The sequence below is a fragment of the Sapajus apella genome, unplaced genomic scaffold (assembly GCF_009761245.1).
Source record: "Sapajus apella isolate SASKATOON/1434 unplaced genomic scaffold, GSC_monkey_1.0 scaffold1, whole genome shotgun sequence".
In the NCBI taxonomy this organism is placed as follows: Eukaryota; Metazoa; Chordata; class Mammalia; order Primates; family Cebidae; genus Sapajus; species Sapajus apella.
The window spans coordinates 61308173-61330983 of NW_022436941.1; the positions used below are offsets into that span (position 1 = coordinate 61308173).

At 40.7% G+C, this 22811-nt stretch overlaps 1 protein-coding gene across 3 annotated transcripts in view; it reads left to right on the plus strand.

Moving 5' to 3' along the window:
• ARSB (arylsulfatase B) overlaps positions 1-22811 on the plus strand; it is a 212380-nt gene that overhangs the window by 150059 nt on the left and 39510 nt on the right. The window contains exon 7 of one of the 3 annotated variants that reach the window (XM_032277526.1): positions 315-345. The exons of the other annotated variants lie outside the window; for them this stretch is intronic. Coding sequence (XP_032133417.1) covers positions 315-330 — 16 coding nt within the window. The 3' untranslated portion in view covers positions 331-345. Of the gene's footprint in view, positions 1-314; positions 346-22811 lie in introns of those variants that run through there. 3 annotated transcript variants of the gene reach the window in all.

The window sequence follows — 22811 nt, forward strand, 5'->3', positions numbered from 1 at the left end:
CTCCACTTTTATCCCTTCCCTCCCTCCCCCACCTCCCAGCTCCATGGCTAATGTCAGATGTGTGGGCTGTAATTGCTCTCCTGTGTGCTTTGAGGAGACTTTTTATTCATTTTTGAAAGCTTTGTTCTGAAGTAACCTTGGAAGTGCTTTGGTATCTGTTCAGATAGTACGCTTCTCTTTTCCTTTGTTCCCTTCTGAGAAAACTAAAATTATTTATTCCCCCATGTCTTTAAAATATTTCTTTCTAGTAGGCTGATCTGTCTTTGTCCAGCAGCACAGGATGGTCAGTGTCAGAAATCCATGAGAGAGCCTAGGGAACAGCACCACTGAAGCTGATTCGTGGGAAGGTCTGGAAACCTCTAAAGTGGTGGTGAACAGCCATAATCCCAGAGTAGGTAGGTGTGAAGTCCCGCAGGTCTGAGTTCAACTCTGCATGGTTCCAAGGGAAGCTCCAGCCCCAAATTCCACACTCCCCCTAGGTCCCAGACAGCATGGCTCAGAACACGAAAAGAGTCACTTCAAAGGCTTTATTTTGCATGAGGAAAAACACATACACCTATCCTGCAGGTGCTGGACTTGACTTTGGCTGTGCTGCGGTAATGATCCTGCCCCATCTGAGCCCATGACTCACTCTGGAAGTCAGACATGCCATTCTGTGATGACTGGAACATCCATATAGCCAATTGTGTAACACAGGTGTATCTACTTAACAACACACGCACACACAGGAGACACACAGATTCTGTTGGTAGAAGCTCGATTATAGATGAAGGGCAGTGACAGATGTTAGCATGTTTCACACCACCAAAGGCCAGTTCTTCAAAGTGATTCCATACAGCTTTGTTACTATTTCACTTAAAGGCCCTCTTCTCTTTAAAGTTTCTAATGAGATGTTATTTCTGCTCATGATTATAGGGTGAAAGAACAGCCTTCTTCCCACCGTCTTCTCTCTCACACACACATTTTCTGTGATGCAGTTGCCAAATCCATGCTTGAGATCCAAGAGTCATCCAGTTTGGAATGCTTGGAGCCGCTCCCTGCTTCCTCTTCAGAGTGACATTCAGTGCCATTTCCCAGTATTACGTTGCTATTTCCAAGATTATTTATTCAGTAAATAAATAAATGATGATGGCCTGGGATGCATGATATACTGTTATAGATACTCGAGATCAGTTAGGCTAAAGCGAAACCCACAGGTCTTCTAGAAACCGGCCTGAAAGAGGGCATGGACACAGCCTCTCCCCTCCCTGCTGGAAGGCTGTTGGTGGTACCCAGTTGTCCACTGGCAAGCCCTCCCGCAACCCCCACTATTCAGCACCGTTGCAATGCCCTCTTTCCATTCTCCTCATCTCCCTTGCTGCCCTGCTCCTTCTTTAGAGTTCAGTGCACATCCCTACTCCTCCATGAAGCCCTCTTTGATTCTTTTAAACTTGAATCCCTTGAGTTTCTCTGATGCCTCCCAGGGCAGTGAGCTCTTCCTGCCTCATAGTACAGTATTTATATTGATGTGTTTCCCGCATTTGGAACTATAAGGGGAGAGCAAGACTTCATTTGTATAGTTCTCTCAGTACCTTATGTATGAGAGATTAATACATATTAAAAGAATGCATGCTAATAAATGAATAATTTATTATTAGCTGATTTGATTAGAATCAATCTAGTGAAAACAATAATTTCATACATCATTTTCAAGGCATTTTTATTTCTTTCTGGGTATATTAGAGAAGTGGTGACATGGAGGCATCTTTCTTTCAGCCTTTGATGAAATTAGATATTAAGCAGAATCAAAAGAGTTAGGTGAAATACATGAAGCTCGCCCTGCTACAGATTGCTCAACATTGCATAGAATGCCAGAGGCTAACGGCCCCTTGGCAGTTTGTCCACTCTTTTTTTTTTTTTTTTTTTGAGACAGAGTCTTGCTCTGTCGCCAGGTGCCAGGCTGGAGTGCAGTGGCCCGATCTCGGCTCACTGCAGCCTCCGCCTCCTGGGTTCAAGCAGTTCTCCTGCCTCAGCCTCCGGGGTAGCTGGGACTATAGGCACACGCCACCATGCCCAGCTAATTTTTTTTTTTTGTATTTTTAGTAGAGACGGGGTTTCACCCTGTTGGCCAGGATGGTCTCGATCTCGACCTCGTGATCCACCCACCTCGGCCTCCCAAAGTGCTGGGATTACAGGCTTGAGCCACCACGCCCGGCCTGTCCACTCTTTATAATCCAGGTGAAGAAACTGAGGCACCAGGTCACGCATGCTGTTAAATTTCAGAGCTGGAACTCAGAGCTGTTCAGACCCGGCACATCCGTCATGTTCTACCGATTTCACAGGTCTCATTGCTTTGTGTCCTATACTCGTCTTGTGGGAGAAGGGCACCCAGATCTGAGTTTCGATCATCTCACCTATATAATAGCATGTTGATGGGGCATGATTCATGTAAAGGAGGCTGGAAGAATGGGTCAAGTAGTGACATTAGCCTTGCTGAATTCACATGTAATCTGACTCTGCACATGGTGGTAGCTTTTGCTTGTAGAGCTAGTCATGGAAGCCCTGCCAGTGCCTTGTAGTCATTCCACCGGAGGGTGCTAAGGGGTTGAAGGAGCTGGGTGTGGGGTGGGCAGTGTCACCTAGTAAAACATGTAGAGCTTGGGGATGCCAGAAAGCCCTGAGTTTAATTCAATACCAGCTTTGACTTATTTCCTGTGAGCCTGTGGATAAGTTGTTCCAGCCATCTGTTTCATGAGCTAAAAGTTGGGAATGATTATAACAATTTCTGCTGTAAATATGTCCAAACAACAGTGAACAACAGTTGTATTCTGGCTGCCAGGATTGGGGAAGGGTGGGAAAATTGTACTTTCCACTTTATGTATTTCTCCAGTTTTAATTTTAAATTATGAGCACATATGACTTCCTTAATCAGGAATAAAGCCACAAAGCTTGATTTGTGAAAAACCACCTCCAAGGAGGGTTCTGGTGAGCCTGGAATACCTGAAAGCTGCTAGGTTCTTACAGAGTGGGAGTCGCTGCTTCCGTGCCTGCCTATACTAGGTCAGAGAAGTTAGAATTTTGTCTCGTCTCTAGCTGCCAATATTTGTCTTTAGCAGCTCGTCAAATTTTCCTTGGTGTGGGTTGCTACATGCCCTCAATCACAGAGCCAAAACACAGATAGCTTTTCTCCTTTTTAATTTTCAAAGGCTTCTAGTCTGCCTCCTCCGCTTTGGGGAGCACTAAAGTCTGTTTGGAAATGTGGCCTTTTTGATGCCGAAGGCAGTCCCACAAGCCTCATATCCCCTCCACCCCACTTCACACAGCACCTCTCAAGGAACACACATGAAACCTTCACGGTTAACACTTGGTGTTGGCATCCTGGCTTTCATCCCGAGAAAATACATAAACCAAACCAAACCCACAGCACTTTAAAAACACTAATTAATCCTCACCACTGGCCTAGGCTACAGAGAAATGGCAAATCCCACTGCCCCAGTTTTATGTTTGGAGAAATCAGGGTAAGCAGTGTTTTCTAGGGCTCCTCAGAGCCAGATCACAGAAGCTGACCTGAAGGGCTTGGGCTGGCCCTGCCTGCATCTGGAGTTAGGCCATTTGACCAAGGGTTAGCTGCCTCACCGGATCCCTTCTCTACAGCACCACATGGTTACTGATCCATAACTCCATTTGCACATCAGCTTTTGTTTTTTTCCCCAGGGTTACTTTGATGCTAAAATGTCGCATTTCCAACTGACCATTTATTTATTTGCTTACTTTTCTCAAATTCTGGTACAGCCTAGAAATTTTAGCCATAGCTTCCAAGTGTAGCCTGTTACTTGTAGTTGATTAAAGGCTCTATGCTGATTTTGAATTTCAACACAAAAGCAGACTAACTTCCAAACAGTCCCTCTCAGGTCCACCTGAAGGTGGAAGGCTCTGACCCTTCCACCTTCCAACCTGGAGCCTCTCCAGGTCTGGCAAAGATTTGGCGGTGTCCAGACTCCTTTTTTCCTCTCCCAGTTTGGTCCAGGCATCCTCCTACCTCAGTTCCCCAGCTTTACCATCTGTAAAAATAAATATATCCACCTTTCTTGAAAGAGCCTACCGTAAAATTCTCTAAAAACATAAAACCTCACAGTTTTATGGGATATATCCAATGGAATTAAAATGTTGTAAATCTACTTTATAAATATTTATTGATCTTGTCAGATTTTTTAGGAGTTTTAGGGTGCTTGTGTATAAGGCTGAAATAAAACTTTTGAAAACATTTCTGGGAAGTTGTTGAAAACAGACTAAATGGCTTGTTTAGTAACGCATAATGTAAGATGTTAGTAATCAGGCATTTATAGACTGAAGTCTGTTACCTCTGGCAGCAAATACCTAGGGAATGAGTACATGGCCCCTGCTTCTAAAGAGTCTTTTGAATCAGAGGAAAACATATGCCCAGGAACGGATATTAACACAGTTATAAAATAAAGTAGCAAGAAATGATAAGTGTTATAATATAAGCAGTAAGGACAAATGAAGAAGCGACAGCATTTGAGAATGATTAGGAAAGGTGTTCCCAAAAGGATATCTTTATATTAGTCCATTATTTCAACAACTTAGGTTTTATCTTTCTTGATTTTAATGTGAATGAAGGAAAATAATATTTAACACTATTAGTTTTCTATCACTGATCAAATTACCATAAACTCAAGGGCTTAAAACAACTTAACCAATACTTAAGGGTTACTCTATTTTTGTATTTTTTGGATATTTTCAGTTCTGTAGGTCAGCAGTCTGACACGGGTCTCACTGGACTAAATCCAGGGCACCGATTGGCAGGGCTGCAGTTGTTTCCAAAGGCTGCAGGGGAGAACCCATTTCCTTGCCTTTTCCTGCTTGTGGAGGCTGCCTGCATTCCTTGGCTCATGGCCTCCTTCCTCCATCTTCAAAGCCAGCAATGGAATGTTGAGTCCTTTTCTAGCACGTGCTTTGAACCTGGCTTCCATCGTCTCGTCTTCTCTGACCTGTTCAGCCTCCCTCTTCAACTTTTCTGGACTGTTGTGATAACATTGGGCCCACCTGGATAATCTAGAAGCATCTCCCTATTTGAAAGTCAGCTGATTAGCAATCTTAATTCCATTTGTAGCCTGAATGCCCCTTTGCCATGTAACCTAACATATTCACAGGTTCTGGGATTGGGACATGGACAACTTTAGGGGGTCATTATTCTGCTACCACAAATACCTCCTCTGTCGCCCTAGACTTTGTGAAAATACAACAAGTAGCTTATAACCTAGTTAAAGAGAACAAGAACATACAAAAAGTTAAAAGAAAATCAAATATCAGTTGAAAGCTATGGTGGTAGAGACGTTACAAGTTGTACTTAATTGTCAGATCATTTCCACAGAGTCTGATAGTTGCTTTGAGAGTGAAGGAGGGCTAAACCAATCAGGCTCTCTTTCACCTGTGCTGAACCTCAAGTAGTTCCCGGGTAGAAAAGACCATCACAGGAAATAGAAGGCTGTGAGCAAAGGGTGTGTGAGGCTATTTAGGGGACAGAGGGGAGGCATGAAAGAAGAGGTGGGAAAGCTAAACAAGGACACTATGTCACACTAAGGAGATGAGATTTGATCCTGTAATGCAACAGGGAAGCTCCCTATTTGCTTTTATACAAATAATATATGGGGAGGGGGTACAAGAAATTTTTAAAAATACAGAAAAGCTCAGAGATAAAGTTTAAAAAAAAATCACCCTAAACCCATTATTCTGCTACCCAGAAATAAGCATTGTTAGTATTTTGGTGTGCTTTTTCTATTTCTCTCTGACTTTCCCTCTTCACTCACAGACTGACACACATATACACACATTTGTACAGAATTCAGATCATATGTAATTTTTTATTTTTATTTTTAGCACAGGTAAGGAAGACATATTTTATTTTTAAAATTCCACCAGGCACAGCAGCTTACACCTGTAATCCCAGCACTTTGGAAGGCCAAGGTGGGAGGATCTCTTGAGCCCGAGTTAGAAAACAGCCTGGGCAGCATAGTAAGACTCTGTCTCTACAAAGAATAAAAATAATTAGCAGGGCATAGTGATGCATGTCTGTAGCCCCAGCTACTTGGGAGGCTGAGGCAGGAGGAGGTCAAGGCTGCAGTGAGCTGTAGTCATACAGCTGCTTTCCAGCTTGAACAACAGAGCAAAGACCTGTCTCAAGGAAAAAAAAAAAAAATTCTTGGACAACAATGTTATTAATGGTTGTATATAGCACAGTATTCTATGATGTGGATCTACCATTCTACCATTGAACTACTTAACTATTACTCTATTTTTGTATCTTTGGGATATTTAAAAATTTTCACCAATATGAATAAAGCTGCAATGAGCATCCATTACTTGGGTCGGGGTGGGGACAAATATCTAAAAGTAAATTCCTGGGTAAAAGGGCACAAACATTTTGAAGATTTTTTTATATATATGTTGCCCAACTGGTTTCTTGAACAATTGCACTGATTGATAGTTCTACCACCACTGTATGTGAATTCTTATTTCTTGGCATCTTAGCTATAGGATATATTAGCATTTTTAAAAGATGTCAACTTTGTAGATAAAATAATGTATTGTTTTACTTTGGATTTCTTTGATTACTGCTAAGGCTAGAATTGTTTTGTCATGTTTATTTGCTACTCTGGGGCCGTAATTACTTGTTTCTATTCTTTTTTTATGGTAAGAAAAAATTTTTTTCTCATAAATTTATAAGAACTTTTCATATGTTAAAATATTCATTCTTCTGAAGCAAAATTTTTTCTTTGTTCAAGTTTTAATTTTATTTTTTGGTTGATTTTAAATGTATATTTTGCAAACTTTCACTTTGTAGAATTCTTCAATTGTGTTTTTATGTTTAGAAATTCTGAGTTCAGATATTCACTTATCTTACCTTCTAGTCCTACAAAGGTTTAATCCTTTAGATTTGTCTCTTAAATGTGTTTTAGGTATAATAGAATGAATGCAAAGTAGGTTTACAGTTTAATGAGATTGGAGATTTACAACAATGTCAGGTCTTCCTCTCCATGAACAAAGTATGTCTCCATTGATTTAATCTTCTCAAATGACTATTTCCCATAAAGTGTTTCAATTTTCAAAATCCTTAATAAGATTTGTTTTTAGATACTTTGGTTTTATTGCTATTGTAAGTGGTCCTTTTTTCTTTCTGAGTTCTGTTAGCATATCGGAATGCAGTTGACTTTTTGATATGTAGTTGATATTTGATCTTATATCCAATCAATGACATTGTTAAACCATATTATGAAGTCTAATCACTTGTCGGGTTTGTGTATCTATAAGGAAATTATCTGTGAATAATGACAATTTGTTTTCTGCTTTCCATTCTTATACCTTATACTTCTTTTTCTTATCTTATTGTACTAATTCTGCTCGGTATTTAATGAAAGTAGTGACAGCAGGCATCCTTTTCTCAATCCATTCCTCAGAGGGAGAGCTTTCAACATTTCACCATTCAGTATGATGTTGGTTGCAGATTCTTTTATATGCTTTATTAGTGTAAGAAAATTCCCTCCTATTCTTAGTTTGTAGAATTTTAAAAACGGCTATTGCTGTTGTCCACAGGAAAGTCCCTTTGTGCCAGCACTATTTTAATCTCAGAATAAAGAAAAATCTGCTAGTTCCACAGGTGTTTGTATAGATACTGAGGTTTCAGCACTTCCTGTTTGACCGGAAACTCTCAGTGAAGTAAAAAAAAAAAAAATTCAGAAATTGTGGCAGTTTATTTGTAGAGACTCTTGTTTTGCAGTTAGCACTGTGGGTCCCAGAATTCTTTGGAATGACAGCTCTAGTCAAAGTCCAGCAATTTATCTCCCAATTATCCAAACAAAGGCTGGTTTAGGCACTGCCTGAAAGGATTTGACAGATGTAATCAAAGTTCCAAATGTTGAAGTGCCTCAGCTGAGAGGAAGTCCTGGGTGGGCCTGATTCAGTCATGTGGGTAAGATATACATTTTCCTTTGTAGGCTGATTTTTACTAAAAATGATATAGCTGGATTAGCCTTGGAATCCATCTCAAAAAAGTGTTAGAATAATCTCAAGTATAAAGGCAAGAGGGGCTGGGCACAGTGGCTCATGCTTATAATCCCTGCACTTTGGGAGGCCAAGGTGGGTAGATTGCATGAGGCCAGGAGTTCAAGACCAGCCTGGCCAATATGGCAAAACCTCGTCTCTATTAAAAAATACCAAAAAAACAGCTGGATGTGGTGGCATACACCTGTAGTCCCAGCTACTTGGGAGGCTGAGGTAGGAGGATTGCCTGAACCCAGGAGGCAGAACCCAATCTGCAGTGAGCCGAGATTGCACCACTGCACTACAGCCTGGGTGACGGAGCAAGACTCTGTCTCCGAAAAGAAAAAAAAAAGAAAGATATTTATAACTAGTTTAGTGACCTAATTGCCTATGGATGAGAAGTGACTGGTACAATGGGCCATCTTAGAAAGGGAAAATCATGTCTAGGTGGGCTCTATTTGATGGAGCCATTTATCTGGGGCCAGCTTTACAGTCTCCTGTCACTTTCTGGATTCTGTTCTAGGTATGCAGCTGGCTGTGCCCCTATTATGATGAACCCCCTGCAGGTGCTCTTTCCCTCTGGTATGCCAGGGATGCTCTGGGGCTTCCTGTCATAGGTGATACCTGATGCTCTTGACCCATGGAAACCAAAGAGTTTCTCCCTTAGAGGCTTCCATTCTGTCCTGTAACCTGTCGTTATTTTCAAATTTGGAATGTTTGTAAAAATCTGTTAGTATCTCTCTCACTTACTTTCTGGGGCATCATACTGTTTCCCAGCAAAGGAGCTTGCAGTCAGCTTTAGCTTCTCCCTTTAATATGTGAGGGCTAATACCTGTGCTATTTGTCTTCTTTCCTAAATGCCTTCACAGAAGCAGTTTTGAACGAGGGTACATAGGTATATACATGATTAAGTAAAAGGAGTTGAGAGGAATCACATGGAGAGCAATGAAGAAAAGAAACTAACCATTGTTGACAATGCACTGTGTTCTAGGCACTTTATAGGTACCCCCTGCCCCCAATACCTGCCTTTTCTTTAGAGTACGTATCATCATCTGGCACAATTATTTTTAAAATAATTGTGAACAGTAGCACAATAAGTAGTTGTTGAACAAATGTCTTTCCTTAAAGAAAAAATGAAAAAGGGGCTAGGCGCAGTGGCTCATGCCTGTAATCCCAGCACTTTGGGAGACCGAGGCAAGCAGATCATAAAGTCAGGAGTTCGAGACCAGACTGGCCAACATGGTAAAACCCCGTCTCTACTAAAAATACAAAAATTAGCCAAACATGGTAGCATGCACTTGAAATCCCAGTTACTCGGGAGGCTGAGGCAGGAGAATCTCTTGAACCTGGGAGGTGGAGGTAGCAGTGAGCTGAGATCATGCCACTGCACTCCATTCTGGATGACAGAGCAAGACTCTGTCGCAAAAAAAAAAAAAAAAAAAGAAAAAAGGAAAGACATAGGGAAGACTTGAACCTTTAAAAAAGATCTGTAGAAAAGATTGGAGAGATATCAGAGGTACTTAATTGTAATAACTAATGCTTGTTTGTAAAGTGAGATGTAAGAAAGCTTAGATTTGGCTTAATTGATGGCAAGTTTAAGAGACTCAAGTTTACTTGAGACTGACATTAGTATAAATTTAAAATGACTTAAACAGGATGTCATGGGTATTTGAACTATTTCTATTCATTTCAGGTTCTTTCTTTTACATCATTTTGTAAAACTCCTTCCAAAAAAATAATTCAGTGCTTATAGCTTCTTTCTCAAGAAAGAAAAAAATAATAAAAGAAGAAAGAGAAAGCCAGCTTAAGTACTACCTTTCCTTAAGGTAGTACTTAGATACTACCTTAGACTGAGATATAAGAATTATTTGTGACATAAATATATTTTATTTAAAGAAAATTGAAGTTTGGGTCTGGGTTATTTGGTGGACAAGTTAGAATATAGTACTTGATTTCTAATTGTTAACAACTAATGTTTTAAAAAACAAATGTTAGAGACTGAAAAGGAATCTAAACCTTTCCCTTTTTCTAATTGTAAGCATATTTTCAAATGTATATGGGATTTTTTTTCTTAGTCTTTTCACAAATTATAAAGAGTGGCATTTACCCTGCATTGAGCTGAAATGAATAAACATTTTTGAAATGAAAATAATGACAGTGAAAAAAAATCCAATTTAAAAAAGGAAAAAGATGCACATAAATCACAGACACTTGGAAGAGCATATAAGCAAAGCTAAGAACTACATTTTTTATATTTTACATTTTCCCTTTAAGATCGCTTTCCAAATTGTTGATGGTTTGGCAGCTGAAAGGATGACATCACTCTTCCATTGTGCAGTATCTGCTTGCTTTTAGATAACTTGGTGGCACTTTATCAGGTTTTGGTGATTATGCTAAATTAAAGACCAACTGGATTTGAGTTTAAATTGTAACTGCTAAACCGAACACATTCCTGACCCTAAGTCTACTTTTGAATACTTTTGAAAACTTATATTGCCCATAGGCTGTTTTATTTCTAGAAACAAAAGTAAGTGAAAGAAAAATGCACTCCTTAGAGTTATTAACTGTATCTGTCAAAATGCACTATGTTACCAGTGCAGTGCTCCAGCTGTTAAAATGCTTTTAAATCAGCCATCCTCTTTTCTACCTATCTTAACCTGACTGAAAACCAGGAAGACAGTAACCTTGGCATTGTTTTCCTACTTCAGAAACTCACAGATAGTTATGAGCTACTGACTCTCTCAGCAGTAGGGGGCAGATTCTGATGATTAGTAAAGTCATGATGAAAAGATAATACCAGAAATTAGGCTAGGCTATTAATGGGGAAGGAAAGAGCAGGCTGTGAACAGGTCTAATAACTTTCCTGCATCTCCTAAGAACTCACCTGGGAATACCAGGTGAAGACAGTGGCATTCCAGATGTCTGGTCTACTACCCTACTCTTAAAGCAGTGTCTTTTATACCCGAATGTGCACACAAATCATCTGATTCCGTTGTGCTGGGGTGAGGCCCAAATTTAGCATTTCTAGCAGACTCCTGAGTGGTGCCAATGCTGCTGAGTTTCTGACTACAATTTGAATATTGAGCCCCTAGTCTATAGGTCTTTTACCCAATTTGAAGCTCAGCCTTTATAGTTTAAATTTTTTGATAAGTATTTAAGACTAAATATTTTTTTCTAAGATATACAATTAAAGACAGAACTGTAAGACCTTAAATTTCAGAACTGTTTTTATAAATTATATTAGTCTGTTTTGTGTTACTTTAAAGTAATACCTGAGACTGGATAATTTAAAAGAGGTTTATTTTGCTCATGATTCTGCAGGCTGTGCAAACACCTCCTCAGCTTATCATGAGGTCTCAGACAGAAGGTGAAGGGAGAGCCGGTGTGCCACATGGCAAGAGTGGCAGCAAGAGAGATGCCAGGCTTTTTAAAAGAACATCTCTTTAAACATGAACAGAACAAGACTCAGGGAGGGCATCAAGCCATTTGTGAGAGATCTACCCCCATGGCCCAAACACCTTCCACTATGCCCCCCACTTCAACATTGAGGATCACATTTCAACATGAGATTTGGAGGGGACAGATATCCAAATTATACCATAAGTATTTATAATTTCTTCCCTGAAGTTTCTACTGAAGCTAGTTTTATAGCAATTTACATTACCTTTCAGATTATCCAAATGCCAAAATGTTTTCCTATCCTAAAGTAATGTGATACATTTGATGAAAAAAAGTTTGAGATACATACAAGCCAGCAAGACATGTAGATTTTAGAGCTCATCTCAGAAGTCTGGTCTCTTTTCCTTTTGTTCCTGGTTTTCTTATTATGTTAACATTTAGAAAAAAGACCCAAGCTTCTAAAAAATGGCAAGGAGCTGAGTATCTACCACTGTAGAAGAAGGTCCCTGGAAATCAAGCATCAGGTAGCAGACTTCTTCTCCTATGAACATTCTTATGGAAATCCCACTTAGGCTATGGGTTCTGACTTCTTTGAAGTACTTCCTCTGATCTTGCAGAAGTGCTATGGATCGGTATAGACAAATCCCAAAAAGCCCCCAGAAAGAATTTTAGTAGAGAAACTAGACGACTAAGAGTGCCACTACTGTGTGCAAAAGAGGAAAATTCCCCATGCTCATGCCTCTATAAAGAGCTGAGAGATTTCTGTAGCCTGGTATTATACACCATGCATTCGTTTGGCTAGTCAAAGTAGTCACTGGGACACCTGTTGGTCAGTTACTCTGTCTCCAAGGGACACGGAGCATCCTTCCCGGTGTCCCATTTTGTGAGCTTGGCCTGCCTCCTGGACTCAATGAGCCTGTTTTCTCACCTCTCAAAAATAAAAGCATAAACACACCTACAGTTTCAGAGAATATGAAAAATGGATCTAATCATCACATTCATGGGGAAAAAGGTAAACTTTATTCGTGTTCCTATAGTTTTCCTTTAAAGTGTTTTGAGATTAGAAACAAAACATATGCAATATTTAAAAAGACAAACCACAAAATAATAAAATTTTGTATTCAGTATCATCTCATTTGTGTAAAAAAATAATAATATAGACATCAAAACAGGATTAGAAAGAATGTACCAAAATGTTATAATGGTCAGTTAGCTTTAGGAGGTGAGATTATGGATAATTTTTAGTATCCTTTTAATTCCATTCAATATACCTATTACGTTTGCAATTAAATTTTTGAAAAAGAACAAAGAAAAAAGGCAACAAAGCAACACTGATCAGTCTGGAAGTCTTCTGGTCCTAAACCTCCCTCCACCAAGAGTGTCAAAAATCTCTGTTCAGGGATTTGGGTCTGTAATTAATTGTTGGATGTTTTTACGTGATATAAATCTGTATACTGCCTTGATGACAGTAATAAACTAGAGTGTCTTAGTAAAGACCAAACTCATCAATTTTCCTAAATCTGTATTTGATTAATTCTCCAAAGGTCCAGGTCAATGTTATTCCTCAAACTTTATTATTTTAACATAGAAGCCCAAAGTTTTCAAGTTTGTCAGAAAATTCATTATCACCGTAGAACAGCAAAAGGTCACAAAATGTCTCTTTCTACAATAAAATAGCATATAAGAAAAATCTCTTTTTCTCAACAATTCATTACCCCAGCAGAAACCAAGAAAAACCTTTGACATTTCAGGACTTTTTGCTTCAGGGGAAATAAATGTTCCGTAGATCATAGGGAAAAATGACAAACAAATTAATAAAAAACAAATATACTCCTGCAGTATCACCAGCCATGCCAGACCAAACAAGTCAGAGTCAGCTTTTATTGTTGGGTCTTTCCAACTCTGAAGAGTGACAGTTTCCATAATGGCATCAGCACTTTAGTTAGAGAAAGCTGTACACACACCAAAGAAGCACAAATTAAAGAAACGTGGTAGAAAAACAGAAAGAGGAATTCTGTCATTTCATGCATATTTAACTCTAGTGGGAAAGTCATTGCTGGCAAAGCATTATTGAAATCTTGAGCTAATAAGTAGAAGCATTCTAGAAGATATGCACTCCCTCCTCATAGTGCTTTATACAAAATTGTAACTTGACTGAATTTAGCAGTGCTCAATTTTCCCACATTCTAAAAATTCCTTCCTTGAATTCTGCCTCTCTCTCACCACTAAAACCTGTCCAAAGTATTTGCATGTGCTTTCTCCATATCTTTAATTTCCATTCATTAACTAATTTTGACACCAAATCCATTTCCGTTTTCATTATCTGTTTAAACACAGCCATACAAATAAAACCAAAATTCACTCTGACCCCTATTCCCTGTCCCTCGCCACAGAGGTGACCACTGCTAACAGTTTTGACCATATAGACCACTTCAGATGTGTTTATGTATATAGTGTGGATTTATGGAGCTGTGGTGTGTACGATACTTTTTTTTTGCACAGATAGTGTCATATAAAATGTTGTGGGTTTTTTCGTGCCACATACTTTCTTCTCTTAGCGATCTGTCTTGGAGATCTTTCCAGATCAGTAAGTATACATTAGTGGTTTTCAAACAGGGGCTAGTGCGTCCCCCAGGAGATATTTGGCAATTTTTGCAGACATTTTTGGTGGTCACAGCCTGAGTGGGGAGTGCTATTGGCATCTAGTAGGTAGAGGTCAGGGATGTACTAAACATCTCACAATGCACAGAACAGCCCTGTGGCAAAGAATTTTCCACCTGAAATGTCAATAATGCCGAGATTGAGAAACCTTGACAAATGTCTACTTTATTCTTTTAATTGCTGCATGTTATTCTATAGCTTATTTAGCCAGTTATGTAACCATGTATATTTAGATAGTTTTGTTGTTGTTGTTGTTGTTGTCGTTGTTATTTGTTTTTAGATGGAATCTCTCTCTGTTGCCCAGGCTGGAGTGCAGTGGTGCAATCTCTGCTCACTGCAACCTGCACCTTCCAGATTTAAGCGATTCTCCTGCCTTAGCCTCCCAAGTAGCTGGGACTATAGGCATCTGCCACCACACCTGGCTAATTTTTGTATTTTTAGTAGAGACAGGATCTCACCATGTTGATCACATTTAGATGCATTTTTAAAACATGTTTATTTGTAGATATATCAGTGAATGTTTCTTCCATTTACTTTTGACCCAACTGCAATCAGCCTTCTATCCTAAATACCCCTAAATCCATTCCTGCTGCTGTAACAAAATACCACAGACTGGGTAATTTATAAATAATAAAAGTTTATTTCTCACAATTCTGGAGGTGGGAAGTCTAAGAATGAGGTGCCAGCAAATTTGGTGTCTGGTGCGGGTTCCTTTCTGCTTCCAAGATGGCGCTTTGTGTCTGCATCTTTCAGAGGAGAGAAACCCTGAGTCCTCATATGGGACAAAAGGGCAAAAGGGGAAAAGGGAAGAACTCTATCCCTCAGGTTCTTTGATAAAGGCACAAATCCTATCCATGAGGGTGGAGCCCCCAGGGCCTAATCACCCCCCAATGACCCTACCTCTTAGTACCATCACCTTGGGGGTTCCAACATATGAATTTTGGAGGAATAAACCATAGCAGCTTCCTACAGGTGACCAGTGGGTTTTCTGAATCCGTTGGCTCCTTTTCAGGAGGAGCCGACTTGGCCCTTCTGTGCCATTTGTCAGTGCTTGTCACCCCCTTCTCCCTGAAGCACCTGGCTTCCCGGGCCCCTTGGCTCTGCCTTTTTCCTCTTTGCTTCTGTGGCCCTTCAGTCTCTGTGGCTCTGCCATCTCCTGAGCTTTTGCTGTCACGGGCACTGTACTAGGCATTAGGAATATGAAGATGAATTGTGGTTTCAGCCCTGGAGACCCTCCAGTCTAGAATACAAACACATACACAAATCTCCCAAACCTAATCAGGGCACATTTGAAGTGTGCTGAGTGATTGAATAAATAGTTAAATATAGTAGATTTTAGAGGACAGCGGGTAATGTTTTTTTTTCATGATTCAGAATTTACTGCATATTTTTTCTTTATGACTTCTCTTACAACATACATTTTAAAAAACTAAATCAAGAAAAAGGCGTTCCTCACATTTTCCCACCTGCACTCTTTGTCTGCTTTGAAACAGCAACTGCATTGTTTCACATACAGAGAATGCACTTGGTCTTTGCCAAGGAAGAGAAAAGATCAAATTAGAGAAGCAGCCGTGCTCACTGCTGGCTGAGGGATAGGAAGTGAGGTTGGCCCTTGCAGCTTCCTTCCCCTGCCTCTTCTTTCAACCTCCTCAGGATGGTGGGACCATTACCTCCCAGCAGCCCCTTCCTTACTCCAGTGGGGAGATTCCAGGAGCAGACTGAGCGGCAACTGCCATCTGGCCTTTTTCTCCCTGGATCAAGGGGTCTTAAGCAACTACCTGAAACCTAACAGCAAAGGAAATCTCCACTATAAATCTAATTCCATGCTGAAATTAAACTCCTTCAACAGGTATTCAGTGCCCACTGTATAGCCCCTAGGGAAGTATAAAGATCAATGGGACATGGTCCCTACCCCTAAGGAGCCAGAGAGGGCCAGGGCAAGGGTGGGAGGGGGCATCTGTAAACAACTACTTAAAATGCAAAACAGAATAAAGTTGGTCCTAAAAAGAGGATCGACAAGGTTGCTTAAGGAGAAAGGATTAGTTATGATAGGGGATCAAGCGAGGCACTTGAAAAGCATGTCTCTTCTCTCTTAAAAATAAGAGCTTTATTTGATGAGTTCTTTCCATTTAAACCCAAGGAGAGTGGGATTTCTGAAAGGAGAAATGAAATACCAACAGTGCTAGATTCTTGACGGCCATTCTGCTGAGCACCATGTAGTTTGGGTAAAGCCCTGAACCTTACAAATGGGAATTTTAATCTCAGATATATATCTTAGATGCAGAACTTTTACCTCACGTATCACTAAGAATATCCAAGATTTCAACTGTCTCAGTCCCAGATGCTCAAGCCTGTGCAGCCTTAGTTGTATATCAGCGACCTTTTTTGGGGAGAAGGGGAGACTGAGTCTCACACTGTTGCCCAGGCTGGAGTGCAGTAGTTCGATCTCGGCTCACTGAAAACTCTGCCTCTGGGATTCAAGTGATTCTTCTGCCTCAGCCTCCTGAGTAGCTGGAACCACAGGTGTACGTTGCCACGCCCAGCTAATTTTTTTTATATTTTCAGTAGAGATGAGGATTCACCATGTTGGCCAGGCTGGTCTTGAACTCCTGACCTCAAGTGATCCACCCGCCTCGGCCTCCCAAAGTGTTGAGATTACAGGCATGAGCCACTGCACCTGGCTCTTAGTTGTATATCAAAGATCTTTTTATTTTCTGTGACAGAGTCTCACTCTCACTCCATTGCCCAGGCTGGAGTACAGTGGTGTGATCACAGCTCACTGCAACTTCCACCTCTTGTGTTCAAGCAATTCTCCTGTCTTAGCCTCCCGAGTAGCTAGGCCTACAGGCACATGCCACCACACCCAGCTAATTTTTGTATTTTTAATAGAGATGGGGCTTCACCATATTGGTCAGGCTGGTCTTGAACTCCTGACCTCAGGTGAATCACCTGCCTTGGCCTCCCAAAGTGCTGGGAGTATAGGCGTGAGCCACTGCACCCAGCCTGTCAGAGATCTTATATTTTCACTTATTTCCGTTCAAATAAGATCTGACTCTTGGGCCGGGCACGGTGGCCCACACCTGTAATCCCAGCACTTTGGGAGGCCGAGGCAGGTGGATCTTGAAGTCAGGAGATCAAGAACATCCTGGCCAACATGGTGAAACCCTCTCTCTACTAAAATACAAAAAAAAAAAAAAAATAGCTGGGCATGGTGGGAATATAGTGTGCCTGTAGTACCTGAGACTATAGCAAACCTGTAGTCCCAGCTACTCAGGAGGCTGAGGCTGGAGAATCGCTTGAACCTGGGACGTAGAGGTTGCAGTGAGCCGAGATCATGCCACTGCACTCTAGTCTGGCAACAGAGCAAGACTCTGTCTCAAAAAAAAAAAAAAAAAAAAAAAAGATCTGTCTCTTAAAGACACCCATTTATGCCCCAGACCCAACCATAGATGTTCTGCAGGATCTACACATAACATTTGTCGTTATTTATATTTCTACTTGATTAGGTTGAAGCCAGTTGGGGTCCTGGGAGCATAAAGGATATAGCTAGAGGATAGAGGCTTTTACCATAAAGTGCCAAAGCCCACCTAGACCAAGGACAGAGAGGAAGATGTGAAGAATGTGTGGGTTTGGGGAGGGAAGCACAAACCGGAGAGAGTGAGGCAGTTGGGTAATGGGTCAGTGAACAAGGACAGCAGTGGTCACCATAACTATTGTATTTTGTACCTACTAATGACCATTCTTTATCTCTCCTAGTAGAAAACTGATTGAGCCGAAGACAAGGAGGGTACTGCTATAGAAGGGCCCAGAGGGCTGTTGCATTTATTTCCAATCGCTGTATAGCAAATTACCACAAATTTAGCAGCTTAAAACAACACCTGTTTACCACCTCACAGTTCTCTAGGCTGGGCAGGCTCAACTGGGTTCTCTGCTTAGGGTCTCAGAGGGCTGAATTCAAGGCATCAGTCAGGCTAGGCTCTTACCTGGAGGATTTGCAGAAGAAACTTCTAAGCTGGTTCTGGTTGTTGACAGAATTCAGTTGCTGTGGTTGTAGGACTGAAGTCCCTGTTGTCTCTGCAAGGACTGCCCTCAGCTTCTCAATTGCTTGTCCTACTACCCCTTTCATGGTAAAGTCAGCAATGGAGAAGCTTCCTCTTGTTGAATCCCTCTCACATTTAGTATCTTTCAACTTCTCTTCTGCAATAAGCCAGAGAAAACTCCCTGCTTTTAAAAGGCTCATGTGATTAGGTTAGGCCCATGCAGATCATCTCTGATTAGTAACCTTAATGGCATCTGTAGAATTCTTTCTTTTTTTTGAAACAGAGTCTTGCCCTGTCACCCAGGCTGGAGTACAATGGCGCCATCTCAGCTCACTGCAACCTCCGCCTTCTGGGTTCAAGTGGTTCTCCTGCCTCAGCCTCCCGAGTAGCTGGGATTACAAGCATGTGCCACCACAGCAGCTATTTTTTTGTATCTTTAATAGAGATGGGGTTTCACCATGTTGGCCAGGCTGGTATTGAACTCCTGACCTGTGATCCTCCCTCCTCAGCCTCCTGAAGTACTGGGATTATAGGCATGAGTCATCGCACCTGGCCAAAATTCTTTTTGCCACCAAACATAACATAATCAGAGGAGTAACACCAGGGGATGAAGATCATGGAGGCCTTGGTTCCACCTGACCTTGGAATGACACCTGGAAATCCAGGGTTCAGGGACTAGAAATCTGTGACTGAGGATGGGGCTGGGGAGTGACACACCAAAGAAAATATTCTCCAGGAGCCAAACAGAGGACTTTTGGAGGCAGAATTTGCTGACTGAGCTAATTAAGCCCCTTTAATCAGTAAGCATCTTTTCTGAGAACCTTCTTTACTAGGCCCTTTTAGGCACTAGAATAATGGAGACTGTCCTTGCCCTTTAGAAATTCACAGTCTGTTGAGACTGTAAGAAATCTCCTAGACTAGAAATGCAGTCCTGATACAACTGTACCCTAAGAAATCTGTATATTTTCAGGAAAGTAATTTTGTGTATTTCACAGACTGGCTTCAGTGCTCGCTGTTGTTGTAGCTACCACCAACTTTCTACTGAAGATGATAACCCAGGGCATAAGAAGTGACTTCAGACCCAAGGTTCTCAAAGGACCACTCAAGGCCTCAGGTGGCTTCCACAGAAGTGGCAGAAGAGGCAGGAACTAGGAACCTGGCATCAAGGAAAAGTGCCTTCTCTGAGAAAGAAGGGGCCCCAGGAGGCTGTCTTAATTAGGTCAACCATAAACCACCACAGATGGGTCATTTCTTATATTATTTCAAAATATTTCTGGAGATGAGAATTCCTTTGTGTCCTTTATAGACCAAGGTTCTTTGTGTTACCTTTTCCCAAAAGTAAATTCCTTTCCCTTTATTCATTCCTTGTGGAAATAAAATGCCAGTCCTTTATACTTGTCTTACAGTAATATGGCACATGCAGCTTACCTCCAAGCATCCCAGTGAATGATGTTTGGAACTTTTCTTGTTATTTAATAGCATGTAGAGAAAAGAGTGAAGTCAGCTAAAAACAGAAATTTTAAAAAGCCATCTTCAGGAAAATGTAGGACCAGATGCTTTCCTCTACCTTTTTTGGCAGGCTATCACATACAGTTTCACAGGTTGCTAACTGCACAGGGGCACAGCCTGTCCTCCATTTGCCAAGTCACACTTTCTGGCACAGAGAGGGGTATCTTGTTCTAATTTGTCTTTGTGGCTTGCTCTCTTCTATTCATGACGCTGCAAGCCACAGTGAGATGAATGAAAACCAGTCAGTCTCATAGACAAAAAGCAGGGAAAAAGCAATAGAGACGAGAAGGAAAGCCAAGGAAAGGATTCTTGGGGAAGGTCAATAGGGAAGGGTGGAGAAGAGAAAAGGAGATTACCATTATGATCTTCTAATTAGGAGTTTAGGGGAGATTGTTTGCCTTATTCAGCAACCATGTGACTAGAAAATAAGCATTCCCTTTAAAATAACACTTTAGTATACAGTCAACTTCATGAAAAGATAATTGGGTTGTGATTAAACTTATAAGGACAAGACTAAATAATCCCAACTCCTTTAACTTTACATTGTTTTTTTGTTTGTTTGTTTGGTTGGTTTTGTTGTTTTAGTTTGGGTTTTTTTTAGTTTGTGTAGCCTTATATTCAACAAATATAAGGTACTGATTCTGTTCATAGCACTCTCTTATTCCGTGTATACAGGGGTCCTCAATCTTTGGTGTGCATTAAAGTCACCTGGGCAGCATGCTGAAAATGCAGCTTCCTAGGCCCTCCCTTCATACAGCTTCAGGATTTCTGAGCTATATTTTGATCAAACATCCTGGCAATTTCTGATAATTCAAGGATCACACTTTGAGGAAGGTTGCTATAGACATGGAAAGCATATAATCCACAGTTCCTTGTCCTGGAAGAGCCTATAACTGAGCGAGGGAACAGGATGTAGACATACATGAAGATAACTAACAACACCCAACAGTGGGTGATACAGAAGCAAGTCAGTAGCAGTGAAAATAATGAGCAGGTGAGATATTAGATGGGAAGAGGAAGAATATTCCTACATGGAATTCCCAGAAGACTTCAAAAAAAGAGAGTCGGCCTTTAAAAGGGAGAAGAGACCATTTCAGATGGGAAAAATATGTAAATAAAGGCACAGTAGCTTTATGTGGTGAGAGATTTAGGGAAAGGCTGATTCCACATCTCTTCATGGCTTCATGATGATCCTTTTGTACCCACAGGTTCATCCTCCTTTCTTATGAGGTTACTTTTAAGAATATTTCATAAGGAATCACAGATGTGCATGTGAAAAGTGATTAATCACTGTTGAAATGTATGTGCTGATTGATTTGTGTGTTACACTATTGAAAAACTACATAGACTCCAAATGGCATCTGATTATCAAATTCAGATGTCAGAGTCTTTGATTAACAACATATCTTTTTGTTCTGTGTATTTTCCTTCACAAGTGGCAGGGCTTACAGACATCTCAAGCTATGCCACAGAAGAGTCAAATAGAGGAAGTGGTCATGAAATTAAATATGAAAACGGTCTATTAATTTTGCAATACGGAACCTTTGTTTACTCATAAAATCTATATTTGGACCTCATTCTTTTCAAATCAATCATTATCTGAGTGTTTTTATTGGAGAGTGTTTGGTGCTTGTGTTTTATAATTATTTTTCTTTCATCCAAACAATTTTGTGTATTAGAAAACAATTTCAGCAAATATTTTATATTTAGAAAATCAGAAGAAAATGAAGATGACCATCTCTTTTGCCAATACTCATAATAAATACAAAATGAGAGGAGAATTTTATAGTACTGCATGACTCCATTATCTGCAGTACAAAACACTGCTTTTTTTGGTTTTCTTTTTGAGACAGGGTCTCCCTCTGTCCTCTAGGATGAGCGCAAAGGTGCCATCTCGGCTCACTGCAGCCTTGAACTCCCCAGCTCAAGTGATCCTCCCACCACAGCCTCCTGAATAGCTAGGACCACAGGCATGTGCCACAACATCCAACTAATTTTTTTTTTTTAAGAGATGGGGGTCTCGCTTTGCTCCCCAGGCTAGTCTTGAACTCCTGGACTCAAGTAATCCTCCCACCTCGGCCTTGACAAAGTGTTGGGATTACAGGTGTGAATCACTGGGTCTGGCCTTGCTTTTTTTTTAAGTGATAAACAAATGCTATATGACTTCAGGTAGAGATTATATCTAATGTTTAATTTGTATAACTACGTAAGTAGAAAAACTGTTAGTGAAAATATATTGGCTGGGTGAGGTGGATCATGCCTGTAATCCCAGCACTTTGGGAGGCTGAGGTGGGTGGATCACCTGAAGTCAGGAGTTCAAGACCAACCCAGCCAATATAGAGCAACCTCATCTCTACTAAAAATACAAAAATTAGCTGGTGTGGTGGTGCATGCCTGTAATAACAGCTACTCAGGAGGCTGAGGCAGGAGAATCACTTGAATCTGGGAGGCAGAGGTTGCAGTGAGCTGAGATCACACCACTGCACTCCATCCTGGGCGACAGAGCAAGACTTTGTCTCAAAAAAAAAAAAAAAAGAAATATATTTACTTATTCCATCTGTGTACACAATTATTATTATAATTTTTTTTGAGACAGGGTTTCACTCTGTTGCCCAGGCTGGAGTGTAGTCGTGTGATCATGGCTCACTCTAGCCTCAACCACCTGGGCTCCAGCAGTCCACCCATGTCAGCCTCCCGAATAACTGGGACTATAGGCAAATGCCGCCATACGTGGCTAATTTTTGTATTTTTTGTAAAGACAGGGTTTCACTGTGTTACCCAGGTTGGTCTTGAACTACTCGGCTCAGGCAGTCCACCTGCCTCAGCCTCCCAAAGTGCTGGGATTACAGCCATGAGCCACCACACCAGCCTATCAATTATTATTAGACTCATGTGTACCAGTACAATTTTAAGCCCTCCAAGCTGCATTTAGTGCTAAATTTTGATTGTGTGTGTGTGTGTGTGTGTGTGTGTGTGTGAACAGAATGTTCATATGACTTCATTTCTATAATGTGATAATACAAATATTTGGGATCATTTAAATCTTATTAGCCCTTATCTTTACCAAATTAATCTTGACTGTTGCATAGCCACTTCTCATCTGCTACATATACACATTTTACCTATCATTCAAATTTGAAATTTCCTTGAACGACTTTCCCAGCC